The 14,528-nt window shown below is 40.9% G+C and overlaps 1 protein-coding gene across 2 annotated transcripts; it reads left to right on the top strand.

Annotated features, from left to right (window-relative positions):
• Positions 1-57: 57 nt before the first annotated feature.
• On the top strand, positions 58-14,007 carry zbtb8os (zinc finger and BTB domain containing 8 opposite strand). Of its 2 annotated transcripts, XM_068011762.1 has the most exons (7): positions 58-185; positions 3,282-3,306; positions 6,322-6,443; positions 8,853-8,935; positions 11,173-11,225; positions 12,556-12,592; positions 12,692-14,007. In XM_068011762.1, exons 1-7 carry the CDS (start codon positions 104-106, stop codon positions 12,776-12,778), a joined length of 489 nt encoding a protein of 162 aa, XP_067867863.1. In that variant the 5' UTR covers positions 58-103; the 3' UTR covers positions 12,779-14,007. The 2 variants fall into 2 exon arrangements, with proteins under 2 accessions (XP_067867863.1, XP_067867864.1); XM_068011763.1 differs by lacking the exon at positions 3,282-3,306 and having other exon boundaries at positions 98-185.
• Positions 14,008-14,528: the final 521 nt, after the last annotated feature.

Genomic DNA, 14,528 nt, shown 5'->3' with positions numbered 1-14,528 from the left:
GAAACTGAATTGGGAACCAATCACCGATTGAGGGGGCGGGGGCCCCCCCTCAGGCCCCAGATCCACGCATGCGCACACACGACAGGTCCGGGCCCAGTGAGTGATGGACGACAGGGAATATGACCTGACCGCGGCGCAGAAAGCGGTCAAAGCTAAATATCCGCCCGTCAGTAAGAAATACGAATGTAAGTGGACCTTTCTCTATTGTTGTCCTGTTAGTGGCGGTGTCCGTTCACTCCTTGGGTAAAGACTGTGAGGGGGTTGCAGGGCTTAGGCCCAGTTCCCCTGACGCTGTTTGATTTCAGTCGATGAGTTGACGGGTTAACCGGGGTCCGGGCGGGGCGAGGGATCGGGGGTGGGAGTAGGAGGAGGGGGAGGGGGCTGGCAGGTTGGGGGTTAGCGTGGGGAGTGGTGGGGTGGAAAGGTTTGGGGGATTGGGGTGTGTAGCCACTCTGATGTTTTAAAGCCAATTAAGCCCCTAGAATATTCACACTTTTTCTAAGAAACATCCCTGCTTCCAAACAATTACTAGAATTCAAAATTATTATGACACACCCGCTGCCAAATCAGATCATGTGAGTGTTTGGTATCCTGGATACAGTAACACACTGAGCAAGATTGGTTAGAGAAAGAGGGATTTGTAATGTAACTTGGGAATTTGCATGTCTTGGCATGAAAGGTACTGTTGACTCTAATAATTGGATTTTTCTGGTTTTAGACTCCAGATAATCAAACTCACAATAACCAACTGTTTTCAATGTCTTTATTAACAGCACTGTCAAAAACAGAAATAATATTTGCCTGTGTGTGGAGAACAGTGTGCTACCTTCTCAAGTCTTGTTTTACCAGACTTTATGTGCTACGACACTTTTTTACGTTATGCTTCAAGAAATGTTTTTTTTTATCTGTCTTTATCAATTCCTGCTTGTTCAGGACAATGTTTGTATGTGAAATGGCCTCCATACATCGAATTGCCTGATGTGGAGCCCCATAAATGATTTTTAATATTTTTGTGTGCCTTGAGAATTTGGGTCAAAAGTTTGAACCTAATGTTTCCAATTACTTCGTGACCTTTTGGTCAGCTATGGGCCTGGTCCAATCTAGACCTCCTTTGTTATCTCTAGCCCCACCCCCACCTCACTTGCTTATAACCTGTGACTTTTCTAATATTTGTCAGTTCCGAAGAAGGGTCACTGACCCGAAACGTTAACTCTGCTTCTCTTTTCACAGATGCTGCCAGACCTGCTGAGTGGTTCCAGCATTTCTTGTTTTTGTTTCCAATTACTTAATGGTTAAGTGCATTGCACTGACCATTTTATGTACAAGCATTCTTCTGAACAAGCAGGAATTGATAGGTCAAAAAAATGAAATTTCTTGAAGCATAACATAAAAAAGTGTCGTAGCACATAAAGTCTGGTAAAACAAGACTTGAGAAGGTAGCACACTGTTCTCCACACACAGGCAAATATTATTTCTGTTTTTGACAGTGCTGTTAATAAAGACATTGAAGACAATTGGTTATTGTGAGTTTGATTATCTGGAGTCTAAAACCAGAAGATTCCAATTATTAGAGTCAACAGTACATTTCTTGCCAAGACATGCAAATTCCCAAGTTACATTACAAATCCTTCTTTCTCTTAGGTCAGGAAGTTTACAGATTTAATAAAAACAGAAATGACTGGCAATACTCTGGTCACGCAGCATCTGTGGAGAGAGAAACAAAGTTCATGTTTCAGGATGATGACCTTTCATCAGGTTACGGATTTGATTCTTGGTGGGTGTTAGCTGATCTCAGCCACATTAAGAATAGGAAGGCTGCAGTTGGGTCTTTCTTTCTTTTGGGCCTCCTTATCTCGAGAGACAATGGATACGCGCCTGGAGGTGGTCAGTGGTTTGTGAAGCAGCGCCTGGAGTGGCTATAAAGGCCAATTCTGGAGTGACAGGCTCTTCCACAGGTGCTGCAGAGAAATTTGTTTGTTGGGGCTGTTGCACAGTTGGCTCTCCCCTTGCGCCTCTGTCTTTTTTCCTGCCAACTACTAAGTCTCTTCGACTCGCCACAATTTAGCCCTGTCTTTATGGCTGCCCGCCAGCTCTGGCGAATGCTGGCAACTGACTCCCACGACTTGTGATCAATGTCACACGATTTCATGTCGCGTTTGCAGACGTCTTTATAACGGAGACATGGGCGGCCGGTGGGTCTGATACCAGTGGCGAGCTCGCTGTACAATGTGTCTTTGGGGATCCTGCCATCTTCCATGCGGCTCACATGGCCAAGCCATCTCAAGCGCCGCTGACTCAGTAGTGTGTATAAGCTGGGGATGTTGGCCGCTTCAAGGACTTCTGTGTTGGAGATATAGTCCTGCCACCTGATGCCAAGTATTCTCCGAAGGCAGCGAAGATGGAATGAATTGAGACGTCGCTCTTGGCTGGCATACGTTGTCCAGGCCTCGCTGCCGTAGAGCAAGGTACTGAGGACAGTTGGGTCTGGACACTGGAAAAATCAAGGGTATCTCACTTTATTCCAGCTTCTGGTTGCAGTCCAGTGGCCTGACCTGGAAAGTATACATGTAAATGTCAAGTGGGGTAAAGCAGAATGAGTTAATCGCCACCCTGCACATTCAGTCCTCATGTATCATCAGACAGTAAGATGCGACCTCTTTACCGGGGACCTTGGGTAGCAGAATGTGAACCAATATAAATCATGGTAATGAAAAGCAATTAACACACCAGTAAGTGAACAGATATTTCATAATTCCTTCCAGTATTGTGGGGTAAATCAGATGAATACACATCATAAAAGGGCGGCGCAGTGGTTAGCACCGCAGCCTCACAGCTCCAGCGACCCGGGTTCAATTCTGGGTACTGCCTGTGTGGAGTTTGCAAGTTCTCCCTGTGTCTGCATGGGTTTTCTCCGGGTGCTCCGGTTTCCTCCCACAAGCCAAAAGACTTGCAGGTTGATAGGTAAATTGGCCATTATAAATTGTCACTAGTATAGGTAGGTGGTAGGGAAATATAGGGACAGGTGGGGATGTTTGGTAGGAATATGGGATTAGTGTAGGATTAGTATAAATGGGTGGTTGATGGTCGGCACAGACTCGGTGGGCCGAAGGGCCTGTTTCAGTGCTGTATCTCTAATCTAATCTAAAACAATTTTTTCTTTGATATATTGAATCAGCTTGACTTCTGTACATTGTCACTTCAAGCACTTATAATGCATCTGAGTACAATGTACATTAAACTGATATTTAGCTTTCAATTTTTGTAATTTGTTTTCTCCTTAGACCTGGACCACACTGCAGATGTACAGTAAGTTCTTAAAATAGCTACTTTTAAATGAACTATGTTATTAAAAGGGATTGCAGATTTGGAATGTAATTCTTTGATATTCAGGAAGTTGTGTAACCTGTAATACCTGATTGTATGATTCAAGCTGGCATTCATTGCTGCTGCTGGAATTCTCCAGTGATTCATAGAGTTATACAGCACAGAAACAAGCCCTTCTGCCCATCGTGTCTGTGCCGGCTATCAAGCACCTAACTATTCTAATCTCATTTTCCAGCACATGGCCCATAGCCTTGTATGATATGGCATTTCAAGTGCTCATCTAAATATTCTTAAATGTTGTGAGGGTTCCTGCCTCTACCACCCCACCCTCTGGGTGAAAAGAAGTTTCCTCTAAACCTCCCGTCCCTTACCTTAAATCTATGCCCCCTGGTTATTGACACCATCGCTAAGGGGAAAAGGTTTCTTCCTATCTACCCTATCTATGCCCCTCATAATTTTGTATACCTCAATCAGGTTCCCCCTTAGCCTTCTCTGCTCTAAGGAAAACAATCCCAGCCTATCCAGTCTCTTTTCATAGCTGAAATGCTCCAGCCCAGGCAACATCCTGGTGAATCTCCTCTGCACCCTCTCCACTGCAATCACATCCTTCCTATAGTGTGGCGACCAGAACTGTACACAGTACTCCAGCAGTGGCCTAACTAGTGTTTTATAAAGCTCCATCATAACCTCCCTGCTCTTATATTCTATGCCTTGGCTAATAAAGGCAACTGTCCCATATGCCTTCCTAACCACCTTATCTACCTGTGCTGCTGCCTTCAGTGATCTAAGGCCAAGTACACAGAAGTCCCTCTGACTTGCTGTACTTCCTAGGGTCCTAACATCCATTGTATATTCCCTTGCCTTATTACTCCTCCAAAAATTAATCACCTCACACTTCTCAGAATTAAATTCCATTTGCCACTGCTCTGCCTATCTTACCAGCCCATCTATATCATCCCGTAATCTAAGGCTATCCTCCTCACTATTTACGACACCACCAATTTTCATGTCCTCTGCGAACTTACTGATCATACCTCCTATATTCGCGTCTAAATCATTAATGTACACTACAAGCAGCAAGGATCCCAGCACCGATCCCTGTGGTACACCACTGCTCACAGGCTTTCAATCGCATAAACCACCCTCAACCATCACCCTCTGCCTCCTGCCAGTAAGACAATTTTGGATCCAATTTGCCAAATTGCCCTGGATCCCATGGGCTATTACCTTCTTAACCAATCTCCCATGCGGGACCTTATCAAAAGCCTTACTGAAGTCCATGTAAGCTACATCAACTGCTTTCCCCTTATCTGCACACCTTGTCACCTCCTCAAAATTCAATCAGATGTGTTAGACACGATCTCCCCCTGACAAAGCCATACTGACTGTCCTTGATTAATCCCTGCCTCTCCAAGTGGAGATTAATCCTGTCCCTCTGAATTTTTTCCAATAGTTTCCCTGCCACTGATATTAGACTCACTGTACAATGTTTCATTGTGTCTGCTTTCTGATATAGGACCTTTTCATGCCTTATCTTGCAATAGAATAATCAATTGCTTTTGATTGAACTGTATTTTTTACATTTTCGTTACTTCAGAGGCATAGCTGTCTTGTTAAAAGTACGACTGTTTAATCAACATATTCTACTTAAACTTTATTTACATGTTTTTTCAATTAAATTCTGTCAATCATTGTAATAAAACTTATGGAGCAGAAGAATTCCAAAAATTTACAGCATGTTCAACCATAATAGACAATCTGTATGCTCTTCCCAGGCAAAATAATCATTTCTCTGTAATAACAGCCATAGGTCACTGAAATTTAGTCAGTTTACTGGACCATATAAACCTGCAGGTGGATTATCAGTGAGGTACAATAATGGCAGAACCAAGTTAATCCAATATTGTCACTGAGATGTTCATTTAAAGTGAAGCATGTAAAATGTTCTGCATTTTTACACTTGGATTATGAAAAGTATCTAGCATTATAATTAGACTCTGGCCTTGCAAGCGTGAACTGTGTCTGTGGAAAGAGTTTTGAACAATATCAACACTGGAGTACTTGCAGGCTTCACTGGTGTTTGTACTACTGGGAACAATCTTAGATGAATTTGAATGAGTCACAAACATATTGGACCATATTAATGTATATTGGCTTTTAATTGGTTCTATGCATAGTTTAGTGCCTCTTTGACAGCATTATAAATACATGACTCTGGACAATACTCTTTTCGTCCTTTTCAAAAAATTACATCCCGTGTCCAAGAAAAGGCTATGGTTGGGAAATATGCAGGTGTTGTGATCGATATTGGAGTCTTCCTCTCTGTGATCAGCTGATATAAAAACAGTAAATGTTAATGCACCACAACATCTTAAAAGATAAATTAACATTTCAAGTAGAGTCAAAACTAAAGCATGTGATGAATATGGGCCTTTGTTCTTCAGCCTGCTGTATATTGTCATTACAGCTTCTGTTTATGTTTAGAGATACAGCACTGAAACAGGTCCTTCGGCCCACCGAGTCTGTGCCGACCATCAACCACCCATTTATACTAATCCTACACTAATCCCATATTCCTACCACATCCCCACCTGTCCCCCTATATTTCCCTACCACCTACCTATACTAGGGGCAATTTATAATGGCCAATTTACCTACCAACCTGCAAGTCTTTTGGCTTGTGGGAGGAAACCGGAGGAAACCCACGCAGACACAGGGAGAACTTGCAAACTCCACACAGGCAGTACCCAGAATTGAACCCGGGTCGCTGGAGCTGTGAGGCTGCGGTGTTAACCACTGCGCCACTGTACCGCCCTGATGAGGCTTTGTCATCAAAATGCATTTTGGCTGAGTATTTGTGATTTGCAGCTGAAAAAAATGACAGTTATTAGTTTCACAGTTCATGATCGGTGTGTAACAGAATCTGCAATCAATGTGTTACTATATGAAGCAATTAACTTTCAGTTTTGAAGCCCCGAAATGTTCTCCTTTTCACAGGTTACATTCATGGGGCGATACGCTAGAAGAAGCATTTGAACAGGTTGTTATGGCCATGTTTGGATATATGACTGACATTGAAACAGTGCAACCCACAACAACAGTTGAAGTAGAGGCTGAAGGTAACCGTGTTGATATAGTGTATACCGTTATGATTATAAGTTTTCAATGAATAAAAATTGTGCCTAATGTATTATCCTTGAAGCCAGCACACTTGTGTGTCAGGATGGTTTGTTACTCAGCTGCTCCAGTTTCGCATGCACAATTGTGCATGCATCAAATTCCTGTGGAGATGAAGATGGGAGGCTACAGGGCATCAATTACCTTGTAACTTCAAACCATGTTCTCGCTGTTCTCAGGGACTGGTTAAGGCTAGGCCTTGAAAGAAGTTTGTTTGCCCAGTTGTCTGCCAGGTGATGTTTGGGGGAAGGGGAGAAACGTGGAAGGTAAAATATGTTTTAATTGTTGCATTTTGGGTTGAGGAAGAATCTTTTCCCAATCAATAATTTGGGCTAAAAACACAATCCTATTTTTAATATTGACAAAAAAATTAACTAGATAGGCACAGCTCAACTGAGGCAAAGCAAATCATGATCTGATAGCCACATATGCTTTACCATTCCACAAAGCTGGAGACAGGTTCATGCTTGTTTGCTGAGTTATGCTCAACTGTGTAAGGATACAGCAAGTGATAGTAAGGTACATTCAGTAGGAAGGAAAGCGATGGGCATTGGAGAGCCTGATATGTTCTCATAAATATCCTAGTCATTAGATGGATATATGTTCTGTTATCAGTGATTCTGTCTATTAGTCCATTAGTCACATGTACTTTATCTGATAGCAAGTCAGTATAAAGATTGTTTGAGAACTGATAATTCTAAAGCAGATAATAGTGATGTTCTGTAGCTTAGAAAAATGATTGGGCCTGACTGATGGATAAATTAATCACACCAAGCTTTCCCATACCAATACTTGGCAGAATAAAAAGATATGATAAATAAAGCTTTTTATTTTTGCTTCGAGATCAACAAGAGACTTTCCTCTAATTTCCATGGTCAGCTACCATGTGCTGCTCCTCAAATCCCCACCCACTTAGAATGATGTCAGCAAGTTTGACATTTGCGCAAATTGCAATCAACTTCCTGGAGGTGGGTGGGGCAGACAATGGTGTGACTGCTCATCTACCATTGCCTTTACATCAGAAATTTTATGTAAGGAACTCCCTGCAAATATTGACCCTGTCCCAACCTCAAAGACAATTGGGTAGGCAGTATGGGGGAACCGATGTGCAGCAGGGTAGTTCCTCAGTCATCACCGTGCCCTGTCCCAAATATCGAGGACAGGATCATCTGAATTCGCTGGGCGGATGCTTACGTCTACAGTGGCACAACACAGTTGTTCATCTGATTGAAGGTGCAGAAGTCGAAATGCTACCCCATCGCTCTGATAGGGAGGTTCCAATTAAAATTTGCCCTTACTCCCTTCGGAGGAATGGAAGGGTATTTTGGTAAAGTTAATCAATTCCGTTGGTTTGGTGTAAAAGCAGGACCTTTTTACTTCCTGGAACTGGATGTAGGCTTGTTTTCAGCAGATGTAAGTCTTGCTTGACCCACTGAGGAAGAATTCCACCCAGATTTGAGTCACCTCTGACTGGAATAGTGTCAGTGTTCCAGATTGGCATCTGGCATTTCACACCATCCACCAAAAATTTCCAGCCTAGTGTCAGTTACCTAAAGAAAATCAAAGCTTTAATTGCAGAAAATGTTTCTGAGTACCAGGTGACAGAAATTTTTGGCTAATACAGCAACAAATGCTGAAATGTACAGAAATTGGTGGCAAATGAGCAACGGTCTAATGGCCTTGCAGGCCCTTTAAATTTCCTTCCTCAGGCACCCCAGAGACTTTAGTTTAAAAAGCAGTTCTGCATGTTTTATAATTACATTGCATTGTGAGGATGTTGATTTGAAGTTATTTACTAGACAATGTCTTCAAAGCTCTGACACAATATTCTTGGGGATTTTATTGCTGCTAGTGTCTGTTGCATAGAAACCATCAATTGTCAACAAGAAACTTGATTGCATACCTCCTGATCAATTTATATAACCCATGAGTGTTGGTGCTGGTCAGAATACAATTTGAATGCATAGACATTAGTTTTTTTCTGTCCAGTGTCCATTGTGAACTGACTGCTGATTAGCAGTCTTCCGATAAGTTTATATCTGCAACAAAAAATACAGGAATCGCAGCAGGTTAGTCAGCATCGGTGGAGAGAACAGACAAGTCGGCGTTTCAGGTGTAAGCCCTGTGCCGGTACTTTAATTTCCATCATTTACATTTTGTTTTACCTCTCTTGAGGTGGAACATCATTTGACCTTACCAAGTGACCAACTCTACTGTTAATATGGTCACCAGAACTCAGTATATTCTCTGGCTGCTTGTCCATGGTTCTGGTCTGGCTTGCATAATATGAAATATAATACCAAACAGTAATTCCATCCTAATTTTAATATATTTTGTTTATTTTCTTTTAGGACATGACATGATGTCTCTGCTCTATAACTTCATGCATGAATGGCTGTATCAATTCAGCGCAGAAATGTTTTTTATTCCAAGGGTCAGTGAATTGTTTTAAGATTGGAATAAGTCTGATGTGCGCGGACATTAGAATTTATCACAAGTGCTGTGTTTGTACAGTGGTAGAAATGATTCAGAAAATTTGAACTGCGCCTGTGATGGGTGCTAGGAAATAAATGCAAGTCTACAAATTTATATATCCTGCTTGTTATAAGCATGCCTGAAAAGCTGTCCAGTAGAGGCTTATGGAGGTGTTGCACCCCAGGTTGATCTTATGTTTTACACATCATGGTGCCAGCAGGCTTAGCCAATACTTTTACTTGCTGCTAATAACCTGCCAACTTCAGCTTCCTTGGTTTTGTTCTAAAGGGCACAATGACAACCTAGCCTGTTCACAAGGCTTACCAATAAAATATGCTTTCCAAGGAAATTGGACTTGCTTACCCAATAGTTAAGCTAATTAAGGCAGCGAGTAAATAAGTTGAACGTATACACGTGGATGTTGGACGAGGATGAGATTAGGCTCCGTGAGGGCTTTGCAGTTAATGCTCAGGGTTAATTTTAACCTGTCATGCCCAATGAGGAATTAACTGACTGGATTGGACCATCCACCCAGTTTTATGCTTCACTTGGTTTTGACTTCAATGGAGAGCAAAATCATGCAGGGTGTAAAATGGGGGACCAACCCAATCCTATCATTGTACCTGCAGGTGGGTTAGGTTGAAATTACCCCTTAATTTTCTAAGTTCAGGTGAAAAATAGCCACTTGGTACTGGAGTAAAGACCGAGATAACTAAAAGAAGGAGGAAGTGTTCTTGAAACAGCAAGTTGCATTTATAAAGCATCTCTAACATCCCATGGTGTTTCAGAGACATAAGGAGTAACAGGTGCCAAACCAAAGAAAGAGCTTAGGAAAGATAATTAAAAGCATGGTCAAAGACATAGATTCTAAGGAAGGGAGGGAGATGACTGGCAGAGGGGTTTAGGGTTGGAATTTGAGTGAGTCCCAGGCACCTAAAGTACACCCGTCATTGGGACAAAGCAATTGGGGGGGCAGTGGAATGGAGTTGTTGGACAGTAGGAGGTTAATTGTTGACTGTTGGGGAATGTATTTTTGGTGAAGTAAAATGAAACTACTGTTGAGAAAGACCTATTATTGTAATTTACCCATTCCCTCCACATTGCAGATACTTCTCCATTAGCCTAGCTAAATTTGAAAGCTTGCTGTGGGAAAAGTCACAACCATGACCCTGTATCTCTGCATTCTTAACATTGGCCCACCATGCCATTGATGTGGCACAAGAGTCAGCTTGTAAAGAGTTTTTCTTTCCTAAAGGCATTACCTCCTTGCTTCACAGCACTTAGATTAGATTAGATTAGATTAGAGATACAGCACTGAAACAGGCCCTTCGGCCCACCGAGTCTGTGCCGACCATCAACCACCCATTTATACTAATCCTACACTAATCCCATATACCTACCAAACATCCCCACCTGTCCCTGTATTTCCCTACCACCTACCTATACTAGTGACAATTTATAATGGCCAATTTACCTACCAACCTGCAAGTCTTTTGGCTTGTGGGAGGAAACCGGAGCACCCGGAGAAAACCCACGCAGACACAGGGAGAACTTGCAAACTCCGCACAGGCAGTACCCGGAATCGAACCCGGGTCCCTGGAGCTGTGAGGCTGCGGTGCTAACCACTGCGCCACTGTGCCGCCCACTTGTGAGGATGCCTTTGGTCACCATGCTTCATGTGCAAGCTTAGATACTGAATGTTGGCAGCTTATTCAGCAATGGGGACATCCATTTGACCTCAGTTCTAATTTCAACTGATCTTCACACACATGCATCCCAGGCAGAGGATATTGGACAGCTATTTACAGCAATTTCCCTTCCATACTCTGGGGTGCTGAGGCCACTTGTGGTACCCGACCTGCTGCCCTGTCTGCGATAAGCTAACTCAGCACAGGCTAGGGCTGGGATTTGGAGCCTTCCTGATCTAGTTACTGCTTTGATTAACTTAACCATCAAGGGAGCTACCATAATTTAAAATTTTAAAACTTTCAGTAGGGAACATTATGACTGTCCAAATAATTCAACCAGTCTCAAAATGGCCATGGTTTACTTTGTAAGTGTTGCTACTATATGGTCCAAACAAATGTAAAATTTCAATGACAAATGTAATATACTTTATCAGGAATTCTTGATTTCTAATGCATGTTTAAGATTTTTTAAAGTTGCTATTCTAACTTTCTTGAATTTCTCTTTTAGGAAATGAAAGTGATTCATATAGACAGAATTAATTATAAGATTCGATCAATCGGGTATGTACAATAAACTTAACAATATAGTATATTGACCATTAACCCTAACTGCTGGTAGGTCTAGAAAATTGACAATCTCTGGGCCCAACTGGTTACTTAGATTTTCATCTTGCATACTGTCACTGAAAAACCCTATTTCCATTCCCCCTCAGCTTTAAATTATATATTCTAATTTTAATAATTAAAGTTTTTACTTGTAGGAAGCATTTTTCTACCTGTGATTTATCTAGTGGCAAGTTTCTTGTTGCAGCTCCATTATTAGTGGGGAAGAAATGTCAGCCAAGTGCTGTTCTTTGAAAGGAAGAACTCAGTTCCCAGGCTGGCCTGTCTTAACATCTTTGACCAGCTTGAGTGACGTTTGCACAAGTCTGTGACTGGGCTGTCTGGCTGCTTTATCATTGAGAGAATGGTGCATGGCAAGGGGAGACCTAAAGACAGTGAAATATACTAGGAAATTGGGTTAGGATCTAGGGCTTCAACTGGTTATTAATATTTTTGTATTTATGCTCCAAATTGTGGTCCGTAGCACTTCCAACTATCCACTGATCAATACAGCAATGTGTTCAGTTGTGTTATTTAAATTTCTGTATTTATTTTGTTCTCTATTCTGTGGCTATTCTATTGGTATTGCTGGTTGATTTTTTTATGTTGCCGTTTTCCTTGTATTTTAATCCATAGGCATCACTAGTGAAACCATTTCATAAAAGGGAAGGAAATCTAATGGGTGGATTGAAAATTAATTTAGAAAATTGGATATTCAGAGATCTTTTGTTTCAGTTTTAGAGATCTAAGCATTGAAAATTCGTTTGACAACAATACAGAACTTGGATTTATGTGCTTAGATTCTAACTTGTATGAGTTCATTTTCTTTTGGGCAGTGAAATTAATAATTATGTCTGTAGAATTAAAGAAACAATGGTGGACACAGTTGAAATAAAAACAGAAAGTGCTGGAAATACTCAGCAAGTCCGGCAACATCTGTGGAGAGAGAGAAGCAGAGTTAACATTTCAGTTCTGATGAAAGGTCACAGACCTGAAACGTTAACTCTACTCTCTTCACAGATTCTGCCTGACCTGCTGAGTATTTCTAGCACTTTGTTTATATTTCAGATTTCCAGCATCTACAGTGTTTTGCTTTTATTTTAGTGGGCACAGTTGAAGTTCATTTAAATTTGTCCATTGAACTAGTGTTTTATGAAGATTTGGCCTTTTATCCTGTCTAATGATTAAGATGAATCTCGTAGTATGTTGGCTAATGCGAGGTTTGTAATAAGTTTGATACCTCGGCTCACCTGAAATGTGACCTAAGGTGCCTTTTTTTTCTTGTAAGGTGGGGAGAAGAGTTTGATTTGGCCAAACATCCACAGGTAACGCTACAACATTGTGATTTTCATTTTACACCATCTCTTACTATTTGAATTGCGGAATTGTAAGCAAAATTGTAAGTTGTTTCTCTACTTTTACAGGGCACTGAAGTCAAAGCCATCACATACTCAGCAATGCAGATTCACGAGGACGAAACACCTCAAATTTTTGTTATCATTGATATTTGATTTTTATTTAAATTTTAGAAAATTTTCTGTGTATTTCAAAATATCTCCAGACGTATTTTATTGAAGTAATTCATTAAAGTATCTGGAAATTATAGCTAGTGCCTGTAAATAAAATATCAGGAAAACTGACTTCTATTTATGTTTAACATGCACTCCTTTTCATTTATTAAAAGAACTTACTATACCAGGAGGTAACTATAAAATCCAGATTTTCTGTAGTTTGCCTTTTTTTGTTGAAATATAATCGGAATGGGTGATTTAGCAAATTAAAAATGGGTGTATCGTACCAGAAGGGCATGTCCCATCTACTGGAAATATTTGGTTCTCATCTGACAAACCGATCAACAGTAAATGTGGCAGTTATGCATCTCGCATTTATTTTCTATTTTTTACATAATTTTTACTTCTCTGAAATGGATGCACATTTTTCATTTCCTTCCACAGCTGGCAGGACTGGCACTGTCAGCTGCTTGTTTGATGGGCATGCCTGAAGATGGACTGTTTGAGGTTGCAGTTATTGTTGGTCAAGATGTATATAGTATTTTTTTTATTGGATATGAAACTTTTAGAAAATGAAATGTACCTGACTTAGAAATATGAGGGTCACTCTCCACTGGGCCCCAAATCATTCCATTGGCAGTGCAATAGAAATGGCTTTTCTACAAAACAATGTGGTGTCTCAATAAAATTTATATTTCTGTGCTAATGATTCAGGAAGAAAAAAAATAATCATTGTCAAACTTTTCTGAACATTTAATGTTCAATATAGGGATGGGAAAAAATCAGGAAACATTAAAACATTCCCTGTAGTAATGCACAAAAATGTCTTTTGTATCCATAAATAAATCATTGGTGGTGGTAGGGCATAATACTTAATCCTTTATTAATACATAATTAAAATTGAGTTCATTGCTTTAAATAATTCTGATCAATTTTGTTTTTACAAATGTTCTTTGGCATCACCAGTTTATAATATATGTTTGATATTTCTGGATTGCTTCATACAATCTACAAAGGTTTAGCCTTTACAAATGTATGATCAATTATATAAGCGGTGTTGGTAATTTTTTAAAGGTTTAATTTAAAGCATTGTTTTAGTTTAAAATGGACAATAAAGCTGTTTAAGTAATGCATATAATGATCTTGTTCATTCATGTATTATCGGACCTTGCTGTGTTTAAATTGTTTGTCACATTTACCTACATAAAGTTACTGCACTTCAGAAGTAATCCCTTGGCCTTAAAGCACTTTGCTTTTTTTTTAAATATTTAAAGAACAATCTGGTTCCACCTCAGACAGTTGCCAGGGAGAGGGATGGAGTCAGAGCTAAGGAACGGGGTTTGTCGTTGGGACTATAAGCAATGTCAGTCTTTCCAATATTTAGTTGAAGGAAATTTCTGCTCATCAATGAATACAACTAAATATTCAGTGATGTATATCTTCCTCAGTACCTTGCTCTACGGCAGCGAGGCCTGGACAACGTATGCCAGCCAAGAGCGACGTCTCAATTCATTCCATCTTCGCTGCCTTCGGAGAATACTTGGCATCAGGTGGCAGGACTATATCTCCAACACAGAAGTCCTTGAAGCGGCCAACATCCCCAGCTTATACACACTACTGAGTCAGCGGCGCTTGAGATGGCTTGGCCATGTGAGCCGCATGGAAGATGGCAGGATCCCCAAAGACACATTGTACAGCGAGCTCGCCGCTGGTATCAGACCCACCGGCCGTCCATGTCTCCGCTATAAAG

Source organism: Heterodontus francisci, chromosome 31 (genome assembly GCF_036365525.1).
Source record: "Heterodontus francisci isolate sHetFra1 chromosome 31, sHetFra1.hap1, whole genome shotgun sequence".
Classification (NCBI taxonomy): Eukaryota; Metazoa; Chordata; class Chondrichthyes; order Heterodontiformes; family Heterodontidae; genus Heterodontus; species Heterodontus francisci.
Note: the sequence above shows the minus strand (reverse complement) of the source record. Positions and strands in the feature narration are given on the sequence as shown.

Bases quoted from the DNA above. Each gene is read 5' to 3' on its own strand.
- zbtb8os (XM_068011762.1), top strand. From the start codon at position 104: ATGGACGACAGGGAATATGACCTGACCGCGGCGCAGAAAGCGGTCAAA. The intron at 3,307-6,321 runs GTAAGTTCTTAA...TCCTTTTCACAG, and splicing joins GACCACACTGCAGATGTACA to GTTACATTCATGGGGCGATA. The intron at 12,593-12,691 runs GTAACGCTACAA...CTACTTTTACAG, and splicing joins ATTTGGCCAAACATCCACAG to GGCACTGAAGTCAAAGCCAT.